Source organism: Prosopis cineraria, unplaced genomic scaffold, assembly GCF_029017545.1.
Source record: "Prosopis cineraria cultivar Desert tree isolate PC_DT_omini unplaced genomic scaffold, ASM2901754v1 PC3, whole genome shotgun sequence".
In the NCBI taxonomy this organism is placed as follows: Eukaryota; Viridiplantae; Streptophyta; class Magnoliopsida; order Fabales; family Fabaceae; genus Prosopis; species Prosopis cineraria.
The window spans coordinates 39291755-39313461 of NW_026555334.1; the positions used below are offsets into that span (position 1 = coordinate 39291755).

Sequence of the window (21707 nt, forward strand, 5' to 3'; positions counted from 1 at the left end):
AAATCCTAACAAAAAACTTTAAAAAATGGGTTACGAACGGAGAAAAAGACGTTAGAAAACTTACTCTTGTGATTTGGTAAATTCAAAATACCTCCAACCTTCTTGAAATTGAAGACCTAGTAAAGCCCTCCTCATTCTCTTCATTCTCTCCTTCTAATCTTATGATTTCTCCCTCTACTTTTTTAGTCTGTCACGTACTTAATTACGCAGAAAGTACACTGTACAAAAAGAATCACTTCATGTTTTCTAGCCTTATGGGCTACAGCACACCACACATGCACCATGGCATGTGGCAGAGAGGCTTTTTCTCCTTATTTTTCTCACTTTTTCATGCTCGAGTAGCTCGACTTTACTTCGAACTTAATCCTGGAGCTAAAATCACAATCCAAAATATCTATTAACTCTCTGTAACCACACATGTAAGCTTTTCTTACTTTAATACAATGAACTTCAAAAACTATGGTAATCACGAGTTTAACTTCAATCTGGATTATCAAGTTTAACAAAATTACACAAATAGATATCTTGAGTTTTCACAACTTAAAATAATCCCATCCATATTTAACATTCGCAAATCAGAGTTTAAAACATATGCGAAAGCATGAGAATTAAAGAACGAATTAAAACATTTGCATATAAACTCTAAAATAGTAAACTGTGCAAAAAGCAACATATGCGTAGTGACTTACTGTAGGCATGCCGCAGTGTGTCTGCCCTTGTGCCATGTCCGCCACAGTGCATTACATGAATTTGATAGCAATTTTGCTGTTAAATGATAGCACCTGGGATGAACTTATGACATGTCCTATTTCTTCACTCGATGTTTGATTGAGGTGATCTAGGCATCTGTAAAAAGCTTTTTCCTAACTCTAGCTAATGATACAAGTTTCACAATCAAGTTATTTTTTTAATCAAAAGTCAGATGCCATTGATAAAATTCACTCCTATTCCATAAAAACTCACAACTAGATGCCAAACCATATCACAAGTGCTAAAAACCTACAACAATCTTCAGATCATACTCAGTGGACCATTTATAACTCGTGTAACACACCATATCTATTCCAATACACATATATCATAAATTCACCGCTCAAGCCCTTGATTCACAAAAACATAAGGGAGAGATAACTTTGCATAAAATCTCAAGTATTCATCCCATGACAACTAAATACATCATATCTTACTTGCACTAGTATTTCGACTCTATTTAAGCTCTACAATTACATATCAATAGCTCAGGGCATAAAATAGACTAAACATTTTCTCAACCATAATGCAAGTAGTCAAAATAATAGAATGAAATCTTAGTTGGCAAATTAACAATGTTTAATACACATAATTAAAACTAGGAGGCCAACGAATAGGATTTATTTAGAATCCTATGCCTTTTATTGTTCTCCCCTATCTTGATCTAATGAATAGACCTTAAAATATTAAAAAATGAGGGGTGAGTATAACCACTCAATAACCAAGGTCAACCTGGCCTATATAGTTGTAAATAAATTAAATTTAGACACAAATGGCAACACACAATCATTATATACATAAATATCAAACATAGCCTCAGTCACAAAAATAACAACCATGTGATTAGGCATAAAATGCGTATCATTAGAAATATCTCAATTATGTACATCAATAACAACTATGTACCCCTAAAAGACACGTTAAACCACAATAATAACAACTATGTGGTCGAAACTATAAATGCATGATCAATGTTAGCCTCATATCCTCCTATTATCTCCAACATGAAACCCGCGACTATCTAATACCGACGACCGTAATTCAAATTAAGTAACCTTTCACTTGTGAAGAGCTACCAAGTCAGGATTAATTCACTCACTTATGTATCATAGTTTCTTCCAATACTAACAACCATGGAATATCGTACCCCTAACCCAGCCTCCTTATAAATTACTTGGAGACTAGTTAGGTTCTAGTCCCTTGAAAAACAAGTGAGACAATGGCTATCTCTTAATTCTAACAGTCAGTACTAGAGCAAGCTTTTGATTTCAACGTAAGCCATAATTACCATATGGATTTACTAATACACTCCTCTTTCTAGGCGAAACTCATGCCAATAATCATACTATGCAATAATAACAATTTGTATGCTATGCAGAGCACACTAATCACATGATAACATGTTCACATAATCCTCTTTCTCCATTATACTCCACATACCAACATCACATAATAGCATACGCTCAATCATCATCATTAATCACACATGTATAAATATATATATTGCTTTCAACAATTCAATACAACTTCAAATAGTGCTAAATATGCATCAATGAGTATTTAAAACACCAAGCAAGTTCTAAATTATTAAATTCAAAAAATAACTAATTAATAAACAACTATACAAACTAAATTATTTTTCAATTATCTTAAATTTTTGAGAGGTCAAAGGTTTACCCCTCAAAATATAACTTTCAAAGCTTATTAATTAGCTTGAATGGTGCCAAAATTTAGATAAATCTACAACCAATCACAAACACATTCATTAATATCCCTTTTTGAGTAATTTACCAACATTCTAACTTGATATTCTCTCTTAATCAAAATCAAAATTTACTCTTAATCATACCCAGTAGGTTTACTGAGTTTCACTAACCTACATTGTCATAAATGAACCATTAAACTATTATTAATGGTCATAAAACACACCAACAACCATATTTATTGTCATTTTTCAATCTATATAAGCTATGAGTCCAAACTCATTGGCTAAAATGGATATAATAGGAGTTATTTAGAGTATTTAAACCCCACATTAATTGTTTTGTAAGTTGTTAGTTGTTGGGAACCATTGATACTTGAAAATGATTACTGAGTAGTTAGACTCACCCTTTTCTTTCAATAATTTATAGGCTCTAGCTCTGATGTGGAAAGAGAAAAGGCTCCAAAGGCTTAGGAGTTTGGGACTCCTACCTTAAATGTAGCATGGCTTATAATTGTTCCATGACCTTCAAGGAAGCAAGCCCTAACAAACGTTTTTGCTCTCTCTTTGTCTTCTAATACTCCCTCTTTTAGTTTTTCAAGCAAACAGTGATTGACTTATGCAAGATTTTAGCCATAAGTGAATGGCACAAAGAGGCTAGACTTGCATTGCTTGCCTCTGTACACCATGACGGATGTCCCTCACGTCATAGCATGTGGCATATAGGAACCTTCTTTAGTTCTTTCTCATCTTTTGTTGCCCAAATAGCTCGACTCTATTTTAGACTCACATTTACGACTGAAATCACAATCAAACACACTTTTTAAATCTCTCTAGCCACACACCACATTAATAAACTTAATTACCTTAATTTAGCTTAATTAATAGGGTTTAAGTTTTTAGGATGTTACAACACATCACATAATTTATTTAATTAACCCTATTTAATACAACTAATTTAGGTTAAATTTGCTAAGAAATTACAATAAATGCTCTTGAAATTTTGAGAAATGGCATTTGGACCCTTGTTCACTATAGTTTTCAAAATTGAGTGTTATCCATGCTTCCAAATGATTTTGAAACTTTGATATGAGTATGTTTAAACCTTAACATGTTTTGATGTGCTTGTCATCTTAAGGTCCCAATGACTAGGTTACTTATACTTTGTTTTCATGGGTTTAATCTTTTATAATATTCTAATAGCTATTAAATAGTTTTAAATCCTTTCTACCATGGCAGAGTCTATTTTATCATAGTCGAATCTATTTACTATTATTTAATTTAAGCTACAAAATTATTTGTTTAATTCTTATAACCATAGTAGACTTTTAATATAGGTCCTTTTCTTTTATATTATGGGTAGCTCTTTTGATTGCATTTAAACTCTTTTTACCATGGTGAGATGATCAAGATAGTTAGTAGTGACTCCCTAATTACCATGATAATGTTTGGTTATATGATTAAGATAGTGGAGTAATTTAAGCGATATTACAAGTATCATAATAAGTGCATTAGGAATTAAAAATAAAAAGCTTTTGTTGAAGTTTTTCTAGATCCAACCCTATCTTTCACCAAATTCTAGGAGTAGAAAAGCCCGAGGGTTCAAACCAAGATAGTCATTCTTTACTTGCTCTCCCACTGTCTTCTAAACCATGACCTCAATGCTTGCCGCCATCATCATTAAAATCATGAGTTGCTGTCTAGAACAATGTCAATGTCGCTGTAAAAAATTGCAAGGGAGAGAGAGAGAGGAGGGAAAGGGAGAGTATTTGGTGAGGATAATCTTGTCTTTTTTACCTCCTAATTAATGATATCAAAGGACTTCATTTGAAAATCTTTTCCAAGTCCATCTTAGCAATTAAATTTTTAGCTGTCTTTCTTAACAAATTTTCCAAAAAAAAAAAATCAATCAATTCATAATTTCATGTGGAAGGTCAAAATTAAAAAATCATAATTTTTTTTGTTAAGATTCAATTTTTTCCTTGTACTTATTTTCTTAGAAGCACTGGGCACACTATATACTTAAGTGGGGTAATTTTTTTAAAAAATATTTTTTCAAGGTCTAAAAACACCCTTCTATTTGAAGACCATTAACTTTGTCATTTTCTACTGACGTGACATGTGTTTGAAACTCAGACACAATGACAGGTACTTTAACTATGTCCTTTAATGTTAATTGCCTTTAAACTCTTTTTTAACAACTCTGGGCACCCTAAAATTTTTTCAAGAATATTGAATATTTTGAAGTCTTGTTAAAATAAAATTTAATAAATATTATCAAAATATAAATATTTTCATATTTAATAATTTAAATATTTTTATTTATAAATATTCATTCAAAATTTATAAATTATTTTTAAAATATTAACAACTCAAATTAGTATTTTATAAATTGATAGGTAATTTCTTTTTTCTTATATATCTATCTTCAATCTACTCTCCAAGATAGGGTCAATATCGTTATGTTTTTTATGTGTGTTAAAACTTACTTATATTTTTAATATTGGTTAGGTTCCTTAAATTTTTAGGTCATTTTTTATAATTTTTTTGGTCAACTAACAATCTTCTTTCAAAATATTACACTACTTAAATTTAATACTCTTCATATGTTGCAGTATTAGGAGTAAAACAAAAAATATGACAAAGAGGACTAACAATATGTCAATAAAAATATCTATTTAAAAGATATCACTTATTTTATTAATGTGCTTCAAAAAAGTTACTTAATAAGAGAAAAATGAAAAGTTGAGAAGAATTTTTTTTTTAATTTGAAGATTCATTCCCTTCATTTTTTATACAAAATTACAAAATATTAAAAATATTAAATATTAAATTAGGTGGTGTAATATTTTAAATAATAATATTTAAATTATTAAATGTTAAAATAATTAATATTTTAACAATATTTATTAAATTTATTTCAATAAAATTTCAAGGAGGCTAACACTCTTAAAAAAAGACTTTAGGATGTTCAATGCTTCTAGAATAAGAGTTTAGGTACACATTAGTATCAAAGAATATATGTGGGCCCAACGCACATGCTATGTTAATAGAAAATAAAAAAAATTAACTATTAACTAATAGAAAGAATTTTTGTTCTTTGAAAAAATAGTTCAAATGTAAAATTACTTCACTTAAAAATATAAGGTGCCCAACCTTTTTTAAAAAATAAATACAGAGATAAAATTGAATTTTAACTCTTTCTTTTTGGAGAATTATCATAAGGTTCCACATAAAAAAATTAATTATTATAAGGTCTATTGATAATTGAACTAAATTATATTGACTATTTAAAAAAATTAATTACTATAAAATTTATTAATAATTAAATTAAACTATATTATAATTAATATAATTTAATTCAATATCAATAAATTTTATAGTAATTAATTTTTTTGCGAAAGATTTAATTGTAATTCTCCCTTTTTTTTATATATTAAATTAAATAAATGAGGTAAAACGTAAAAGAGGTGCCCGAAAAATGATAATCACGGGGGGCTCCAACGGCGGAAGATTTTGCACTGCATTTGGCATGATCTGAGCCGCCCCATGTCTATGCCGGAGCCGGAGTCAAGGCCCGCCAAAGTCCAGGGCGGGTCACCCTCTGCATCAGTACCTGATTCGTTGTTTGATTCCTATTGTTTTCGCGGCCAGCGAACACCAAGAACCCAGCGATTCAAACGAGAAGGAAAGCCCTGTTTGTCCATTCCGGAGACCAAACCGGGCCATGACAGCCGAGTTGGGACGAGTCAGCGTTCCAAATCAACTAGGCTTAGGGCTAAATCTAAGCCTCAACTCCAAACCCAACCCCAACCTACATTGAATGCTTTGCCACTATCAAGTACATGTTTTGGAACAATGAAAATATTGCCACGAGATTTCTTTCAAATTGATGCGTTAGACCTTGCCCCCCGTTTGCTGGGAAAGTTTATCCGCAGGGACGATGTTATTCTCCAGATTACTGAGGTAAATAAGATTCTCGTCATCGTTCTTTTTCCAATGCATCGTTCGATTGCAGTAGGACAGCGTCTATATTTGTGGACATCGTTCTTTTGCTTTCTTCAGCCCGACAAAATAACTCTGTGGTACAGCTCATTGCGACAAGTCTGGTTGCCCCCCATGCCATGCTCAATTGGTGCAATAAAGATCTGCGCTTTTTTTCAAATTGTTAGCGAGTTATTTTATGTCGATTGTATACTTTTTTTGGGGTAAACAACTCAAGTATATGGAGTATCTCTCAGTCAAGTTTTCCGAAGTATGAATGTAAAGCAGCGAATCACTCTTATTGAAGACCTCTAATTGTACAATAGTTGCTCTGAGATGTTAGGAAATCAGCAGTTACTTGAACCAAAGCTAACGTATCTTGAACTTCATTCGGTGCAGAGCCCTGCAGTTGTTTTGTCCTGTTTTTAAAAAAAAAATCTTGAATCTTCTTTTCTCTCATTTAGTTCCACATACCTCATCTAGAGAGGAAATGAAATCACTAAGCATTGCGTCTTTTTCCTTTTTTGTCTTTTCCTTGGCTCCATGCAATGGTTGTGCCTCATTACGTGCGTGTTGAGGGTGTGGGACAGTTTATTTGGTATTTAACGAGGAATTCATCTCAGATAGGTGGAAGCATACAGACAAAATGATTCAGCTTGTCATGGTCGATTTGGCATCACAGCAAGAACTGCCCCTGTTGTAAGAGGCTTCGTTTGCCCTCGTTTTACATGCATTTTCCCATCTTAATCTCTGCCTTCATTGAAGATTTGAGGATTCTGAGTAATTTATAGATTACTTTTTTTAATGGTTTGTTTCTAACTTGTAGTTTGGGCCGGGTGGACATGCGTATGTTTATCTTTGCTATGGTCTCCACATAATGCTGAATGTTGTTGCTGACAAGGAGGGAGCTGGGGCTGCTGTTTTGATTCGTTCTTGTGCCCCCGTTAGTGGTAAAGCTCTGTCATCACCTCTGGTTATATAACTCGTCGTATCATTTATTGAGTTTAGCCCATCTGTCATGCAGGCTAGCCTTTGATGAGAAGAAGTGATTCTTAGTCACTTACCTTAGGATAACACTCTTTATTTGTAAATATCTATCAACCTCATAATTGTGGGTGTGTGAGTAGCGTGGAGACTTCAACTCACAGATAATCAAAGAGATAATATGTTGCTAAATTTTCAGGATCACTATTGGGCTTCATAAAGTTGAAATATCATTAGCTTCTTTGTTACATCAACCTCTGATTCATGGTTCATTTTCCTTCAAATAACTGCCCTTGTTTATACTACTCATTGATGTATCTTCATTATGCTCGAGACTATGGCAGGATTGGATGTCATTCAGCAGCGCCGAGGTCAGAAAACTGAGAAACCTGTACTTCTTACTGGCCCTGGGAAGGTTAGTTTCTCATCTTTCATGTTGCCCCCGCTTATAATCAGTTTGAGATGCTTTGAGGAACCCAACTCTGTTAATAAATTGCTTACTGCTTACCCTTCTTCTCTAAGAAGTTCTTAGAACTCTGTCCATTATCCAAGAACGAGCAATCTCAAATGCACATTGTACATGCTATCTCACACGTTGTTTCAACGACGTAGCAATCATCAGTAAAATATTTTATATGCATCACAATCTGCTATTGCAAAATTGACTAAAATACTTATGATGACGGAGGTTCTAGCTGGACGGAAAGTTGGAAGGAGAAATATAAGGAAGAAAGTACAGAAACTACTATTCACTGTTTTAAGGTTCCTTCATCATATGATCCTCCTCTGGCCATGATTGTTACTGAGACATTTGGTGGGAGTTTATTTCTGTGACATGATCAAATCAGGATTGGTTTTGAAACTGACTTGTGTTACTGCTGTCCAAAATCTTAGGTTGGTCAGGCACTGGGTCTTTCAACAGAATGGTCCAACCATCCCCTTTATAGACCAGGTATGCTCATAGGTCTGAACTGAAACGTAAATTTGACAAATGGATAGAGCGATATCTCGAGGAAAACGGGTGACTTTGTGATGCAGGTGGTTTGGAAGTGTTAGATGGTCCAAAGCCAGAAAGCATGTTGGTAGGACCAAGGGTTGGCATTGAATACGCATCGCCAGAGCATGTGAGTGCTTTGTGGAGATTTGCCATCGCAGGCACCCCATGGATAAGTGCTCCCAAAAACACCCTCAGGCCTCCCTCATAAGCCATAACAATGATGTTTCCCCTTTTTGGTAAACTGCAACAATGTGATATTAGGAAGCAGGTTTTGTTCCTTAAATAGGAGCTTCCAATGACATTAATCTTTGAATTATGACTAATTAGTAATTAGTACGTTTTATTGGTGTTACAGTCTAAATGTCAACCTAAGCGCGTGCGATACAGTTGGGGGCAAATATACAACTGAATCTACTTCTTTAAATTTGAATTACAAGAAATTTTTTATTTATTATTGTGATCGGTGCGGCAAAGTTAATAAAGACGTTAAAAAATTTATTTACGCGTAAGTTTAGTTATAAAATTGATGAAAAAGTTAACTGAAAATGATTCCATAAGCAGAAGAGATTAAGTCAGGGATTAAAAGGGAAGATTATATTTTTCTGAATTTAAAAGTTGCTGTATATTTTTAATCTGTGTATTGAAATATTAAACCATAGTTAAAAGAAATGAAGGAGTTTGAAAACTTTCTCAGAGCAAAGAAAGTCAGAATCATAACCCAGATATCCAGATTGAAAATTGAAATACAGTGAATGGCTTAGTATAACTTGCTTTTTTGTTTTATTTTTTGACCAAATAGTATAACTTACTCTTTAAACACGTCACAAAGATTACTCTGCTAACAGCCTATTTCTCACATGCGGCCAACAATTAAAAAGACCGAAGGGCAAGGAATTCCACTCTACAATTCCCTGTCTCAGCTTACATCGATGCAAATTACATTTTCTGTCAATATATTCAGAAACATTTATGAAGCACTTTGAATTGCAACGGTATTCTTGTTTTCTTCAGAGAAGAACTGGTCATTTTCCCCGCAAATAGGATCCTATAGCAAGGCGTAACTTCGATTCTTCACCACACTCCACACATGGCTCTCTTTTTAAATCACCCGGGCAAAACCCTAGCACTTAAGATCAGGGAGAAGCTATTATTACCGTGAAAAGATAGAAGGTAATGCCAAGACTACATTTTTTCTCATTCTTTTCATCAAGCCAGTGCTACTAAAACTATGTTACAGATGTACAATCACTGAATTGCCTAGCATGCAAAACCCGCTGGAAATGCCAAATAAATCATAAAATATCAGATACTAGTGTGCATACTGCTGCCCGCCTCTCACACCAAATCGGACTATTAATACATTCACATTCATTGCAAGCTACCACGCAAACACCAGAAAGGAGTGAAAACCATCTGCAGGAAGAGAGAGTGAGTCAGATCCCACAATTAAATATTTTTGATGGATATAGTATATTAGAAAGGAAAAGAATCCACCATACCAATAATCCATTCCTGGACAATGAAACATTTGGTAAGTACTGATACAGTTGCTCCGTCAATCACAATGGAGGCTAGCATGTGGCAAAGCATATATTTATGGCTCGTCTTCTCAGAAACAATGTTTTGAACTGAACCTCCTGGTGTTCATAGACCTATATGCTTGGACGCAACCGCCCATAAAATTCATTGAAGTCAAGACGGAAAAAGAGGAACTTAAGATCAACATGCTGCTGTACAGGCAACTGAGAAACAAATTCCTCTTGAAATGATGAATACTCCTCAGCAATCACATTCAGATTTTGTTCCATACTTTGAAGAAATTCACCAGCACGTTGAGTTAGGGCTTTCCTGCCATCAGCAATCCAGGAATCATGATCCACAGTCCTGTTTATTTTCTTTCGTGATTTTTTCTGGTCAAGAAAGGAGGATTCCATGATCCTGAATCAAAGACGTGGTCAAATATACCAAAGATAGAGGCATGTGTAAAACTAGGAAAATCTTGTTTAAAGTCAGAAAAAATTATAATGGAGATGATACCGAAGGTCTTATACCTTGATTGCAACTCATTGATTCCTTCATACAACCGATCTGCATGACTCCGGAATCTTAATATAAGGTCAAACACTGTAAACAGAGACTTGTAAATGGACTGAGAACGCTCTCCAAGGAGAGATTTCTCTACAATTGAATGTAGATATTTCTCATGTGCTGCAAGTAGGTCATCAAGATCCTTGGCTGCTTCCATCTCATTTAGAAAATTTGACCATGATACCTCCAAGACTTCAAACATTATATAATATTGCAAGTTTGAAACAAAGTGATTCATTTCAACCCAAAGAACTTGGCAGCGCCTCAATGTTGAAACTAATTGCAATTTTACAGTATTTTGCAGCTTGGTAAAAGAATGAGAAGTAATACAATTGGGTTTCATGGTCTTCCACGCACCAATAAGTGCATGTTCCACTCTTCTAAGCTTCCAGAGAAAATTAAAAATTCTCAAGTACCTTGACATCACAGATTCTGTAAATACAGTATCTAGCGGAACTCTTGCATCATATTCGAGTGAAAATACATCCCAGCCCCTATCACCACTTTCATGTGGCATAATTTTGACCCTCAACCTATCCAATATGTCAGGGTCATCATATTGAGCATTGGATGATCGAATTGCAGTTTCCAGCAATCCCGCAAGTTTAAAAGAGCTTATAGTGTTAGCAGGTTCAGAAAGGTCAGGCCCAACAATATCCATCAGATATTGAACAAAATCACCTTGACCAAGCAGTAAGTACCTCTTAATTGCAAGACAGTGTTCTTTAAATTTGTACCTCTTGTATATTACATCCAACAAATGTTTATCGATTCTTTTTGCTGCTTCGTCAACCAAGGATTCAAGAGCATCAGTTTCACCATAGCCAAAACCACCTCTTCTTGCTGTAGCCCCTGTGGCAGGGGCAGCTTCTGTTGCAGCTTTAGACCAACCACTATCATCACAACAAACACGAAGAAAATTTATGGACTTGCCTGTCCTCAAGATACGCTGAGCAAGAGAAGGTGAAATGAATGAAGGAAGCATGGCCGCATGGAGCCTGTAACCTTCTCTCCATAGAGATTCTGCTTTCACTGGCTGGCTAACAATAAAGAATTCAGTGAATAAATCTTCTAATTCCCCTTCTAGAACCCACCGCTTCACCATTTCATAAAGTGGAGAGCACACTCGTTGCAGTAATCTCCCCATGAATTCATGAACTAGCGGATCGCCATGTTGGGCGTGCAAATGAATCATGCCAGTCATCGCACCACCCCTTAAAACCCTACATTTATCAACCAAATCAGCCATTAACCTCATTTTCACCATTGGCTCTGCAAGCCAAACAACTAGCCTCCTTAATGAAAGATAATTTGATGAGCTAGCTGAGTCTGATACCAATGGAATGGGATTTGAAGACTGTACTTCAAGCACTGCCAGCAACTTATAGTACTCAGCAAGCTCGTCTTGCAATGCGGCACAAAATGCCTGCCCCACAGTACCTACATCGTCAGCTGTAAGTCGATCTGTAATCTGCAAGATGTACCCTGTAACCTTTTTAAACAACTTCCCCAGTTCACAGAGTTTGTGCACCATGGCCCTAGTGGCTCTAGGGACCTTAATCAACTGTGACAAAACATAGCCATCTAGGTTATTATCAAACTTCACATACTTCCCGTCAACTCCTTGACATGCATATAAAACATCCCTAACCAAGACCTCTTCGGACACCTCATTTTCTTCCTTAACGAAATTTACATACTCCCGGAAAGCAATGTCACGACGATTATCTGCATCCTTGGTAACCAACAGAACCCCGTTATTCCATCCCTTATCCTGAGCAGCATGGCTATGCAAAATCCTTGAATCCTTACCCGACTCACCTTCAGTTAATACCAAATTGGGCAACAAAACCGAAGTATCTAATTGGGTTTTCAAGTTCTTCCGATCTTCGGATATAATTTTGAGTAAATAAATTACCGCCCATTTGTTATTGACACCGGATTTTGAAGCAAATTTGGAGTAAAGGTCAGCAAAAGTAAGGGCTTCAGCGGATCTACCTTGAGTGGCGAGGCGGCGCTTGACGGACTCCGCGATGGCGGCAGCGTCTGGAGCAACGGAGGGCATCAATCTGCTGGAGAGGATGCGAAATGCATAACGAAGAGACTTTTGAAACTCGTGGGAGTTAGGGATTGCGTTTCTTGAATCGGATGTTTGATTCTGGGACAGCAATCGAAGTACCAACTCCCTGACCAGATCTGCAACCTTTTGCTGGTCTTCTTCATCCATTGTATATTGAGTGAATTGAAAAAGCCCCTCGCAGAATTGTGGACTCTCACACTGAAGCGAGTGCTCTTCTTTTTATTTTCTCCGTGGGCGCGGAAATGAGGGTTTTAACTTTTATGCATAAAAAAGCATTAATAGGATCATCTCTAACCAAACAAACGTAATAATGGGTCGCTGATGATTATTGTTCATCCCATGGCAATTCCGATCGAGTTGATTCCATCTTTATAAAAAAAAAAATACAGAATCAAATGAAGATTAATTATTTATTCAATAAAGCAAGCATGTCTATTCGATTAAAATAAAACAGTACCCGAAAAATAAATAGAAAAATAAATAAACCTTTCTACCCCAGCTTTGGCTTTTTTGGAAAATTTTCTACCCCAGTTTTGGCTTTTTTGGAAAATTTACGGCATGAATATTTATTGCTAAATATTCATTTTTTTGAAATTAAGTTATTGGTTAATATTACTACTTGATAACATTGTAAAACATCATTTAAAACAACTGGTAAACGTACAGATTTGGATTATCTTCATATTTTCTCTCAATCCATCTCTTCATATCCAATCTCAACTATTCATTTAATTATTATTTTGATTTAATAACATGAGATAGCTAATTATCGCATCAAAATAAATAAATTATTTACTATTATCACTTAAATGCTTTTAAAGTTAAGACCATAATGCTTATCAATGTTAACCATTAAATAAATATTGTATTTATTTTCTTGCTATAATTAGCAATTTCACACCATTAAACTAAAACAATGATTAAATGAATGGGTGAGATTGGATGTGAAGAAATATATTGAGAAAAAATATGAAAAGCATCTCAATCTGTAAAGGTGTTCACCACTCATGAGATGTGCACAATGTTCCAAAAAATTTAATTTAATACTCATATCTAATGTCAAATCTATATTCCATCCTATAATGCTATTTATACTAAAATGTATTTTTAATTTTTTAACTTTGCATGAAATTTTATTTTAATCATTTAATTTTATAAAGTGTCTTTTTAATCCATAACCCTAACATCATTGCAAGAAATTCTTTCATTAAAATTTTCAAATAATCATAAAATATAATATTTTCAAATATTGATATGTTAAATTTATTTTTTAAAATAACAGTTATTAGCATAAAAAATAATAATTTAAAATTAATAATATTATTGTTAGATGACTGAATTTTTTTAATAAAATTAAGCAATTAAATTGAAATTTTACATAAAATTAGATGATCAAAAGTAGGCATTAAGTTGCTATTTAATATTTATAAGTAACTTCTAATATGTTTTATTGAAACTAAAAAAATCAAACCTCATTAACTCTATCTAGAAACTAAACAAATTTGTAAATTTATCTCTATTAAATATATATATATTTTAAAAATATAGTACTTTAATATTTAATAAGAATAAAAAGATAAAGATAAAGTTAAAAATTATAAAAATATATTATAAATAAGATCAAAATAAATAATATAATAATATCAATGTTATTGTGCATTACATACAAGCACACTAAGTGACAAAGCTTAGAACTTGGTCTCATGAATAATTAAAATTTAGTCTAACAACGATTTAGCTCCCCAATTAAGTCGAAAATCCCAAGTCCTTCCTTCGAGAGGCCTATTTTATTCAATGAAAATTATGAAATTTACTCCTCTTGAAAATCAGCACTCCCCTAACTGTGTAACTCATTTGAGTTGAATGAATCACTATTGTCCAAAAAAAAAAAAAAAAGAATTCAGCTCTCCCTTTCGTACCCAACAAACAAGCTTTAGAGGTTTTTTTTTTTTAAAAAAAAATACAAACTGGAAGCTTAGAGTTTAAAACAATGGGATGTAGATACAATAGGCTTGAAATTTATCTGTGTTATAAAAACAAATTTATGATAAACAATGTTATTCATAATTTATCAACAATAAATTTTATTCTCAAATAGCTTGCGCACAAAAAATTGATTATATAAATAAAATTCATAGAAATGGTTCATAAATCCTAAATATGGTAGCTTAATTATTCTCTAATTCTACGCAATGCTGGGAAATCAGTTAAAAAATTACATCATGATAATTAAGCAGAAACAGAGGCAAATAGCAAGGTTGAATTAGGAATTCTCATGGACGGATCCCGCCTCATGAAGTCACCCTGTGGGGATGGGAACCGTCCGATTAGAGCAACAAAAGCAGATGCATTAAAATTTTAAAGTAGAAATAAGCGAAGGACGTGCAATGTCCGAGGGAAGAAGAAAGCCGTATTCTAGTTTTAGCGGTTAGACTCTGCTTCAACGAACCGACTTTCCAGGAAAATTGAAAAAATAACCCTTCCCAAAACAAACCTCATCGGAGGTTTGGCCTATTACTCCCTCTGCGATCCAGGTCCTCATCTCTCCTCCAACCTGGTCTCATTGAGCGTTTTCGGTTGATCAGGAACAGGTTTATGCAATCTTCTTCTTCTTTCTAGCTTAGATTTCCTCTTTTCTTTGGACAACCAGCTCTTGGATTTCATTTATGAGAAGGTTTTGATTCTATGATACTGTTTTCTTGTTTGGTTGGAATTTTGTCAATGGTTATGATTGCAAAAACACATTTTGAGTATCCAATTTCCACATTTACTTCTCTGATTTTATGGTCGGTTGGGAAGCCTTTTCGCCCGGGAATTTATATTTCATGATTATGGGAGAATAAAAGCAACGTCGTTAGTGGAATAAAAAGATTTAACATTATTGCAATCTTATCACAATCGTCCCCTCCCTCAATCCTTTCGTTCTCAGACACACGTTTTTCTCCAAGTTTACAACATGAGGGCTTACCTTATTTTGATCTGTCCAATTCGAACAATTCCAAAGACGAATTGAGAGCTTGGAAAATTGTTAATCTATTACTTTCAGGTTGTTCATTGATCATCGTTTACTCAGAATGGCTCTCTGAGACCCCTGCTTCGACTACTTTAAAGTAGGGCTGTGTAAAAGTCTCGTGGTCGCGTTCTGTCAGGTCCGACCCATGAAAATCTGGTCCTGTCCAGTCCTGTAAAATGTTGGTCCTATAGGACCAAAAAGACCAAAAAGATAGGACTTATTTTTTGGGGCAAGACCAGACTAGAGACCAAGCATTGGACTAAGTAGTCCGGTTTGGTCCTATATAATTATTTTAATATAATTAAAATTAATTTATAAATTATTAATTAATAAGCCTTAGAAAAAAAAAGTCTTAATCCTGCCTTGCACTTTGCACTTTGATCAAAAAAAAAACCTCAACACTGTTACTCAACAGCACTTAGCGTCTCAGCTACTCACTCAACTTTGCTCTCATTCTCAATTTCTTCAGTGCGCTAAAGCCCAAGCCCTTGTCTTGCACTTTGCACTCTGATCTTGATCTGTTCGAATTTTGAAGGAACATGTTTGTGGGCTAATTTTTATTACTTTTGTTCTTGCTGATTTTTTTCCTCTGATCTATTTTTGGTCTTTCCTCTAATTTTTTATTGAAGTTATGTATTTAAATCATTTGGAGTTTGGACTGTAACTAAAATATTATTTTCTTGATGTTAGAAATTATTATGGATTTATTATGATTATAAGTATTTTTATTATCTTAATTGAATTTGTTAAGTTGAAATAGATTATTGGTCATCATAGAGAAAAAAGAAAAAAAAAAAGCCAAGTGAGTATTGGACTAACAGGACCAGTCTCCCAGTCCTATGGACCAAATCCAGTCTTATTAATCTCCGAGTTTTCACAGGACCAGACCGGACTACGGGTTACCTAACCCAGTCCTTTTCATGAAAAGGACCAGACTCCGGGTTAGGTTAAAGTCCAGTCCTGTCCAGTCTTTTGTGCAGCCCTACTTTAAAGTATGATGTGCTGTGGAGGCACGGAGGAAGAGATCGTTGGCCCACCTTCAAACCAATCCGCTGCACCACCTGGAGGGGTCAATGCATATGGTGGCGGAGGAGGTATCATGCTCATGTTCTTCTATTTCTTATCTAGTGTTCTATTTTTTCCCCTAATTGGTTCGTGCGTCTAATGTTCAGACTCAGTTTTACATCATTCGCTCCTTGAGAGCACTGAATGTCTATATTTCATTAGGAAAAAGCATTATGCTTTAGCACAGTATATCTTATATCATAAACCTCTCAGAGAAATGCCTTTCCTCTTCCAGGTTATGACTACTAATTTAGAGTAACCATGTTTTAATATAGGAGGGGGGACACAGCCAAAGAGCAATGTTGTCAAGTCAGGCGGTCCACAGAAAGATTTATCGATTGAGGCGCCAGCTATTTCGCTGGAGGAGTTAAATAGCATCACTGGCAACTTTGGTTCCGATGCTTTGATTGGAGAAGGTTCCTATGGCCGGGTTTACTACGCCAAGTTGAGAAATGGCCAGGATGCAGCCATAAAAAAGCTGGATAACAATTCTTCTCCAGAATCTGACTCTGATTTTACAGCACAGGTGAGGCTCTCGTTCATTTGAGATTGTAAATCGATTGCAGCAATTTTTTTGGCACTCAAACGTTGTATTGTGACACTACGGATCATGCAGTTATCTATAGTTTCAAGACTACAGCACGACCATTTTTTGGAGTTGATGGGATACTGTCTCGAAGATCCCAACAGAATTTTGGTTTATCAATATGCAAGCAGGGGCTCTCTGCATGACGTTTTACATGGTAGGCTAGAGAGTGCGCAACTACAACTTTATTATTAGTTATTTCAAAAATTTAATTCTCTGTATTGATTAAATAGTGGAATCTGGCTGATGCAGGAAGGAAAGGAGTACAAGGGGCCGAACCTGGTCCAACACTAAGCTGGAACCAGAGAGTAAAAATTGCATTTGGCGCAGCAAAAGGCCTCGAGTTTCTTCATGAGAAGTGTCAACCGTCCATAGTTCATCGTGACGTGAGATCTAGCAATGTCTTGTTGTTTGATGACTTCGACTCCAAGATTGCCGATTTCAACTTGACAAACCAGAGTTCTGACACAGCAGCTCGGCTTCATTCAACTAGAGTCTTGGGAACTTTTGGCTATCATGCTCCAGAGTATGCCCCTATTTCTACCTTCTTCCCGATTGCCTATTTGCAGTGAAACAAGTAATCACAATCCAACAGACACCTAAAAGCAATAACGCATTTGTTTAGGTATGCCATGACTGGACAGATTACCCAGAAAAGCGATGTCTATAGTTTTGGAGTGGTGCTCTTGGAACTCTTGACAGGAAGAAAGCCAGTGGACCATACAATGCCCAAGGGACAACAAAGTCTTGTAACGTGGGTATGTCACGGTCAAACACTCAGTCTTGAGTGACCTGAGGCTCCCTATTTCAATTATCCACCTGCTAAAGTTTCTTACTGCCACAGGCAACTCCAAGGCTGAGTGAAGACAAAGTGAAACAATGTGTGGATCAGAAGCTAAACAATGAGTACCCGCCTAAGGCTGTTGCTAAGGTCCTCCCCTCTCCTAACAGTCAGCCTTCTTTTTCTCTTCAGAAAATTGAAACAAAGTACTTAATGAGATTCTTCATGGTTTTTGAGATGTGAATGTAGTTAGCGGCGGTTGCAGCGCTTTGTGTTCAATATGAAGCTGACTTCCGGCCAAACATGACGATAGTGGTCAAAGCTCTGCAGCCACTTCTCAATTCAAAGCCGGCTGGCCCTGAATCTGGCGCTTGACGTTCTCATCGTCAAAAGTATCAGTGTGATCAAATTTTGTGCAACCTGTAACTTAATAACCTCAGTTTTAATCATAGCTCTTTCATTGTTCTAGATGGTATTATTCATGATTCTCCCCTTGACTTCCACTTCATTATGGTTTTCAATGACTAAATAGTGAACTAATGATGGCTAAAATTACTTTTTTTTTCCCTCATCGGAAGACGAAAGCTCCGATCTTATGAACAAACTGCTAGCCCAAAAAAATGTTGCGAACAAATCGCCGTCTTCTTTTCCCAGGCCATGGGTCAAGTGGATGGATTTTTTTGTTTGGGTTTGGGACCGTATAGTTCTTTCGAGATTAAGAAACGTGAACCGGTATTTGCTTCAAGACTCGAGCGCTTGTGACAGCAGGCATTATATCTGGGAGTATTTATGGACTTTACGGCCTGATTTCTGTTTTCATTTTTTGGAAAAACTATTTTACAATTCATTTTTTTATAAAAAAAAGTTAAACATGTATAGTAAAATGATAAAAAATAAAAGTTATATAATAACAATATTTAAGAGAAGAAAGAATTGATTGTATTGATATGGAAACCATTTTAGAACTATAAAATTGATTGATGGTGATGACTGCTAGTGGTTAATGATGATAACTTCTAATAATAATTGATCAAAGTGGTTGTAGTTTTTAATAATCAAATTAAGAAATTTTTATACAAACCTGATGCATCACTTCATCCATGGTTCATCCAATAAAAATATGGCATTCAAATATCATTAAATATAAATTAATTTTGACATTAATAATAATAGAGAGAGAAAATAAAAAATTAAATAGACATTGTTTTATAAAAATAAAATCATTAAAAATAATGACATATAAAATTTTATTTAATTGAATTGGTACAATTTTATGAAATGAACTATAAATTACTAAGTCCATCTACTAAATATAATTGTTTTGGCCATGTTTTTTTTGTGCAGATGTGTCAAAGGAGCGGATCATCAAAAAATGTGATATATCTTACTTCTAAATCAAATGGTGAGTTACAAGTGCTTAAAAATATAAGGAATGGAGAAACTTGGAAGACTTGCATAATGAGAAGGGTCATGATGTTGATAATGGTAAAAAAGAAATTATAAGAAATAAAAGATGAAACACTAAAAGGAAAAGCATTGGCACTGTTATTGTTATTCCGCTAAGAGCTAGTGTTCTATTGGTTGTTGAAAAACTTCAATGCTTTTTGCTAAATGTGTGGCCATGCTAAGGGTGCTATGTTAAATATGTTGAAGGATAAAAAGAGTTTTATTAGGTGAAGTGAAAGATGACATCGGGTTAAGGTTTTTGTACTAGGTAAGTTAATTTTGGATTTAAGTTTGTTAAAGTGTTCAGAGAGATTTTGTAAAGATGCGTGTAGATCGAATGTGTTTGGTGGCCTTTCATTTATAGGTATAAAGTGACAATTTTTCTATGACTCGATGCGTGTTTAGAGCCATTAGTTATAGTTTTTTCAATAACATTCCTAACTCTTTATCATTACTGAATTTTGAAGGGGTGTCTCAGTTTATTTTCATAGTAAACAACCACTTTTCTTTTAAAAGATCATGTGGGCTTGGGCTAAAATTTTTAAAATGGCATGTCAGCTCATTTTTATAGTAAGCAACTATTTTTTTTTTTCAAAAAACTCATGTGAGCTTGGGTTAAAATTATTATTTTTAGCCCAAGTAGTTGGGTTTGGGGTCAAAATTAAATTTTAGCATCAACAGTAACATATTTTAAAAACAAAAAATAAAAATAATTTTAAAATGTTTTGAAAATAGTTTTGAGAATAATTAAATCTAAAACACTTATCCTAATAATTTTTTAATTTTTTTGTTTTAATATAGAAACCAAACAATCCCTACAATTTTGGGTCCTTTTATTTCGGAGATATTAGACCACAATTTTTTTTCAATTAACATTGACTTTGCATTTTAATAATTCTACATTCCTTAAGTCTCGATTTCAATTAATTTACATCCTCCTGTGTTTAGCTTTATGCCTATGCATATAGTATTCCTGTGTTATGAGAGAGCAAATTACTATTTGCACCTCTTCTTTTATATTTTTGTCTATATTTTTGGCTCTTGCTTCTCACTCTACTCCACAAATGTCAAGCGTGAGTTTGACTCGTTCCATCTCTTTTTCTCCGCCGGTTAGAAGATCGTGAACATCTTGATTGTTATGAATCAATGCTTAATTATTTGATCTTTATGATTAGGCACTAGATGATCTTTATTACGAATCATTAGATGAGGTATTAATTATTTTTTTCAATATCATTCCTATTTAAAATCATTAATTATTAAAAAATATAATATAAATTTATAAAAAATTCATTATCTTTTCGATGCATGAGATTAAAAACGAGTTACTTGTTAATTTTTTCCATTTTAAACAAATTTATGATCTAATTACTATTTATTGATTCCAAAGAGTTAATTAAAAGATACTTTATAAAAAATAGAAAAGAGTATACGATATAAAGTCATTAATGATCATATGACCCAGTGACGTGAAATTTGGCCTTGTCGATAACAAATTGCGGGTTGAACCTTGCACATTAAAACAATAGTAATTTTTTTCAAGCATTATCTTACCCTGCATATTAAAACAAATAACAATAGTCATTTATGCAATTCAAATAACTGTGATTATAATAAATAAATAAATTAAACTACGTCGACAAGATTTTCATCATCCAAGACTTGCCTCACCTGAGCTCTATTCACTTGTTCTCCAAAGCATATACTTTTTGACCACATTTTTAGGAAAACAAATAAATGTGTAGGTTAATTGATTCACCAAGCTTCTATTGATAATTTTAATATTTATTTTTTTAATATTGTGCCTTTTGATTATAGAAATCTTTTGTCTGCTAATATGATTTATCATATCAATTAGCATAGTTTATTTGTGGCCTTACATTAAAAAAAAAAAAGGACATGCTTTTTCTGCTACAACATTTCTTACATTTTAATATTAAGCTTATTCACAAAGATCTTTTCTTTTCAATTTTTAATTTTTTTTCATGGATTCTAAACTTTTATAATGATATAACTTGCTATTTGCTTTGCTTGAAACAAAAATAACCGTGGCTACAACAATACAATGTATAAACATTAATGGATTAATAAGCATTATAGACTTTAAAGTATAAAAAAAAATACCATGGACCCTAAACTCTTAAAATGTGCAAAATGAACTCTAAATTTTTAAATCTAGAGTAAATTACACCCTACCATTAACTTATAGATAACACCATTAACTATTAACT

At 34.0% G+C, this 21707-nt stretch overlaps 3 protein-coding genes across 6 annotated transcripts; 2 read left to right on the plus strand and 1 right to left on the minus strand.

Annotated features, from left to right (window-relative positions):
* Positions 1–5933: 5933 nt before the first annotated feature.
* LOC129306176 (DNA-3-methyladenine glycosylase) lies at positions 5934–8771 on the plus strand. Of its 2 annotated transcripts, XM_054946603.1 has the most exons (6): positions 5934–6418; positions 7064–7135; positions 7263–7386; positions 7765–7835; positions 8315–8372; positions 8459–8771. In XM_054946603.1, the coding sequence occupies exons 1-6, from the start codon at positions 6002–6004 to the stop codon at positions 8623–8625; spliced, it is 909 nt and encodes a 302-aa protein (XP_054802578.1). In that variant the 5' UTR covers positions 5934–6001; the 3' UTR covers positions 8626–8771. The 2 variants fall into 2 exon arrangements, with proteins under 2 accessions (XP_054802578.1, XP_054802579.1); XM_054946604.1 differs by lacking the exon at positions 7064–7135.
* A 773-nt stretch (positions 8772–9544) lies between these two features.
* LOC129307088 (gamma-tubulin complex component 3) lies at positions 9545–12832 on the minus strand. 2 transcript variants are annotated; one of them, XM_054947952.1, is made up of 3 exons: positions 10469–12828; positions 9917–10355; positions 9545–9830 (listed from the first exon to the last, which is right to left on the minus strand). In XM_054947952.1, the coding sequence occupies exons 1-2, from the start codon at positions 12730–12732 to the stop codon at positions 10070–10072; spliced, it is 2550 nt and encodes an 849-aa protein (XP_054803927.1). In that variant the 5' UTR covers positions 12733–12828; the 3' UTR covers positions 9545–9830; positions 9917–10069. The 2 variants fall into 2 exon arrangements, with proteins under 2 accessions (XP_054803927.1, XP_054803928.1); XM_054947953.1 differs by lacking the exon at positions 9545–9830 and having other exon boundaries at positions 10164–10327; positions 10469–12832.
* Positions 12833–15019: 2187 nt separating this feature from the next.
* LOC129307036 (probable protein kinase At2g41970) lies at positions 15020–18566 on the plus strand. Of its 2 annotated transcripts, none has more exons than XM_054947890.1 (8): positions 15020–15176; positions 16479–16692; positions 16939–17189; positions 17280–17406; positions 17502–17775; positions 17875–18007; positions 18094–18180; positions 18280–18566. In XM_054947890.1, exons 2-8 carry the CDS (start codon positions 16593–16595, stop codon positions 18403–18405), a joined length of 1098 nt encoding a protein of 365 aa, XP_054803865.1. In that variant the 5' UTR covers positions 15020–15176; positions 16479–16592; the 3' UTR covers positions 18406–18566. The 2 variants fall into 2 exon arrangements, with proteins under 2 accessions (XP_054803865.1, XP_054803866.1); XM_054947891.1 differs by having other exon boundaries at positions 16485–16692.
* Positions 18567–21707: the final 3141 nt, after the last annotated feature.

Bases quoted from the DNA above. Each gene is read 5' to 3' on its own strand.
- LOC129307036 (XM_054947890.1), top strand. From the start codon at position 16,593: ATGATGTGCTGTGGAGGCACGGAGGAAGAGATCGTTGGCCCACCTTCA. The intron at 16,693-16,938 runs GTATCATGCTCA...GTTTTAATATAG, and splicing joins TGCATATGGTGGCGGAGGAG to GAGGGGGGACACAGCCAAAG. The intron at 17,407-17,501 runs GTAGGCTAGAGA...TGGCTGATGCAG, and splicing joins TCTGCATGACGTTTTACATG to GAAGGAAAGGAGTACAAGGG.
- LOC129307088 (XM_054947952.1), bottom strand. From the start codon at position 12,732: ATGGATGAAGAAGACCAGCAAAAGGTTGCAGATCTGGTCAGGGAGTTG. The intron at 10,356-10,468 runs GTATAAGACCTT...TCTTTGATTCAG, and splicing joins ATCAATGAGTTGCAATCAAG to GATCATGGAATCCTCCTTTC.
- LOC129306176 (XM_054946603.1), top strand. From the start codon at position 6,002: ATGTCTATGCCGGAGCCGGAGTCAAGGCCCGCCAAAGTCCAGGGCGGG. The intron at 7,136-7,262 runs GTAAGAGGCTTC...TCTAACTTGTAG, and splicing joins CAGCAAGAACTGCCCCTGTT to TTTGGGCCGGGTGGACATGC. The intron at 8,373-8,458 runs GTATGCTCATAG...TTTGTGATGCAG, and splicing joins CCATCCCCTTTATAGACCAG to GTGGTTTGGAAGTGTTAGAT.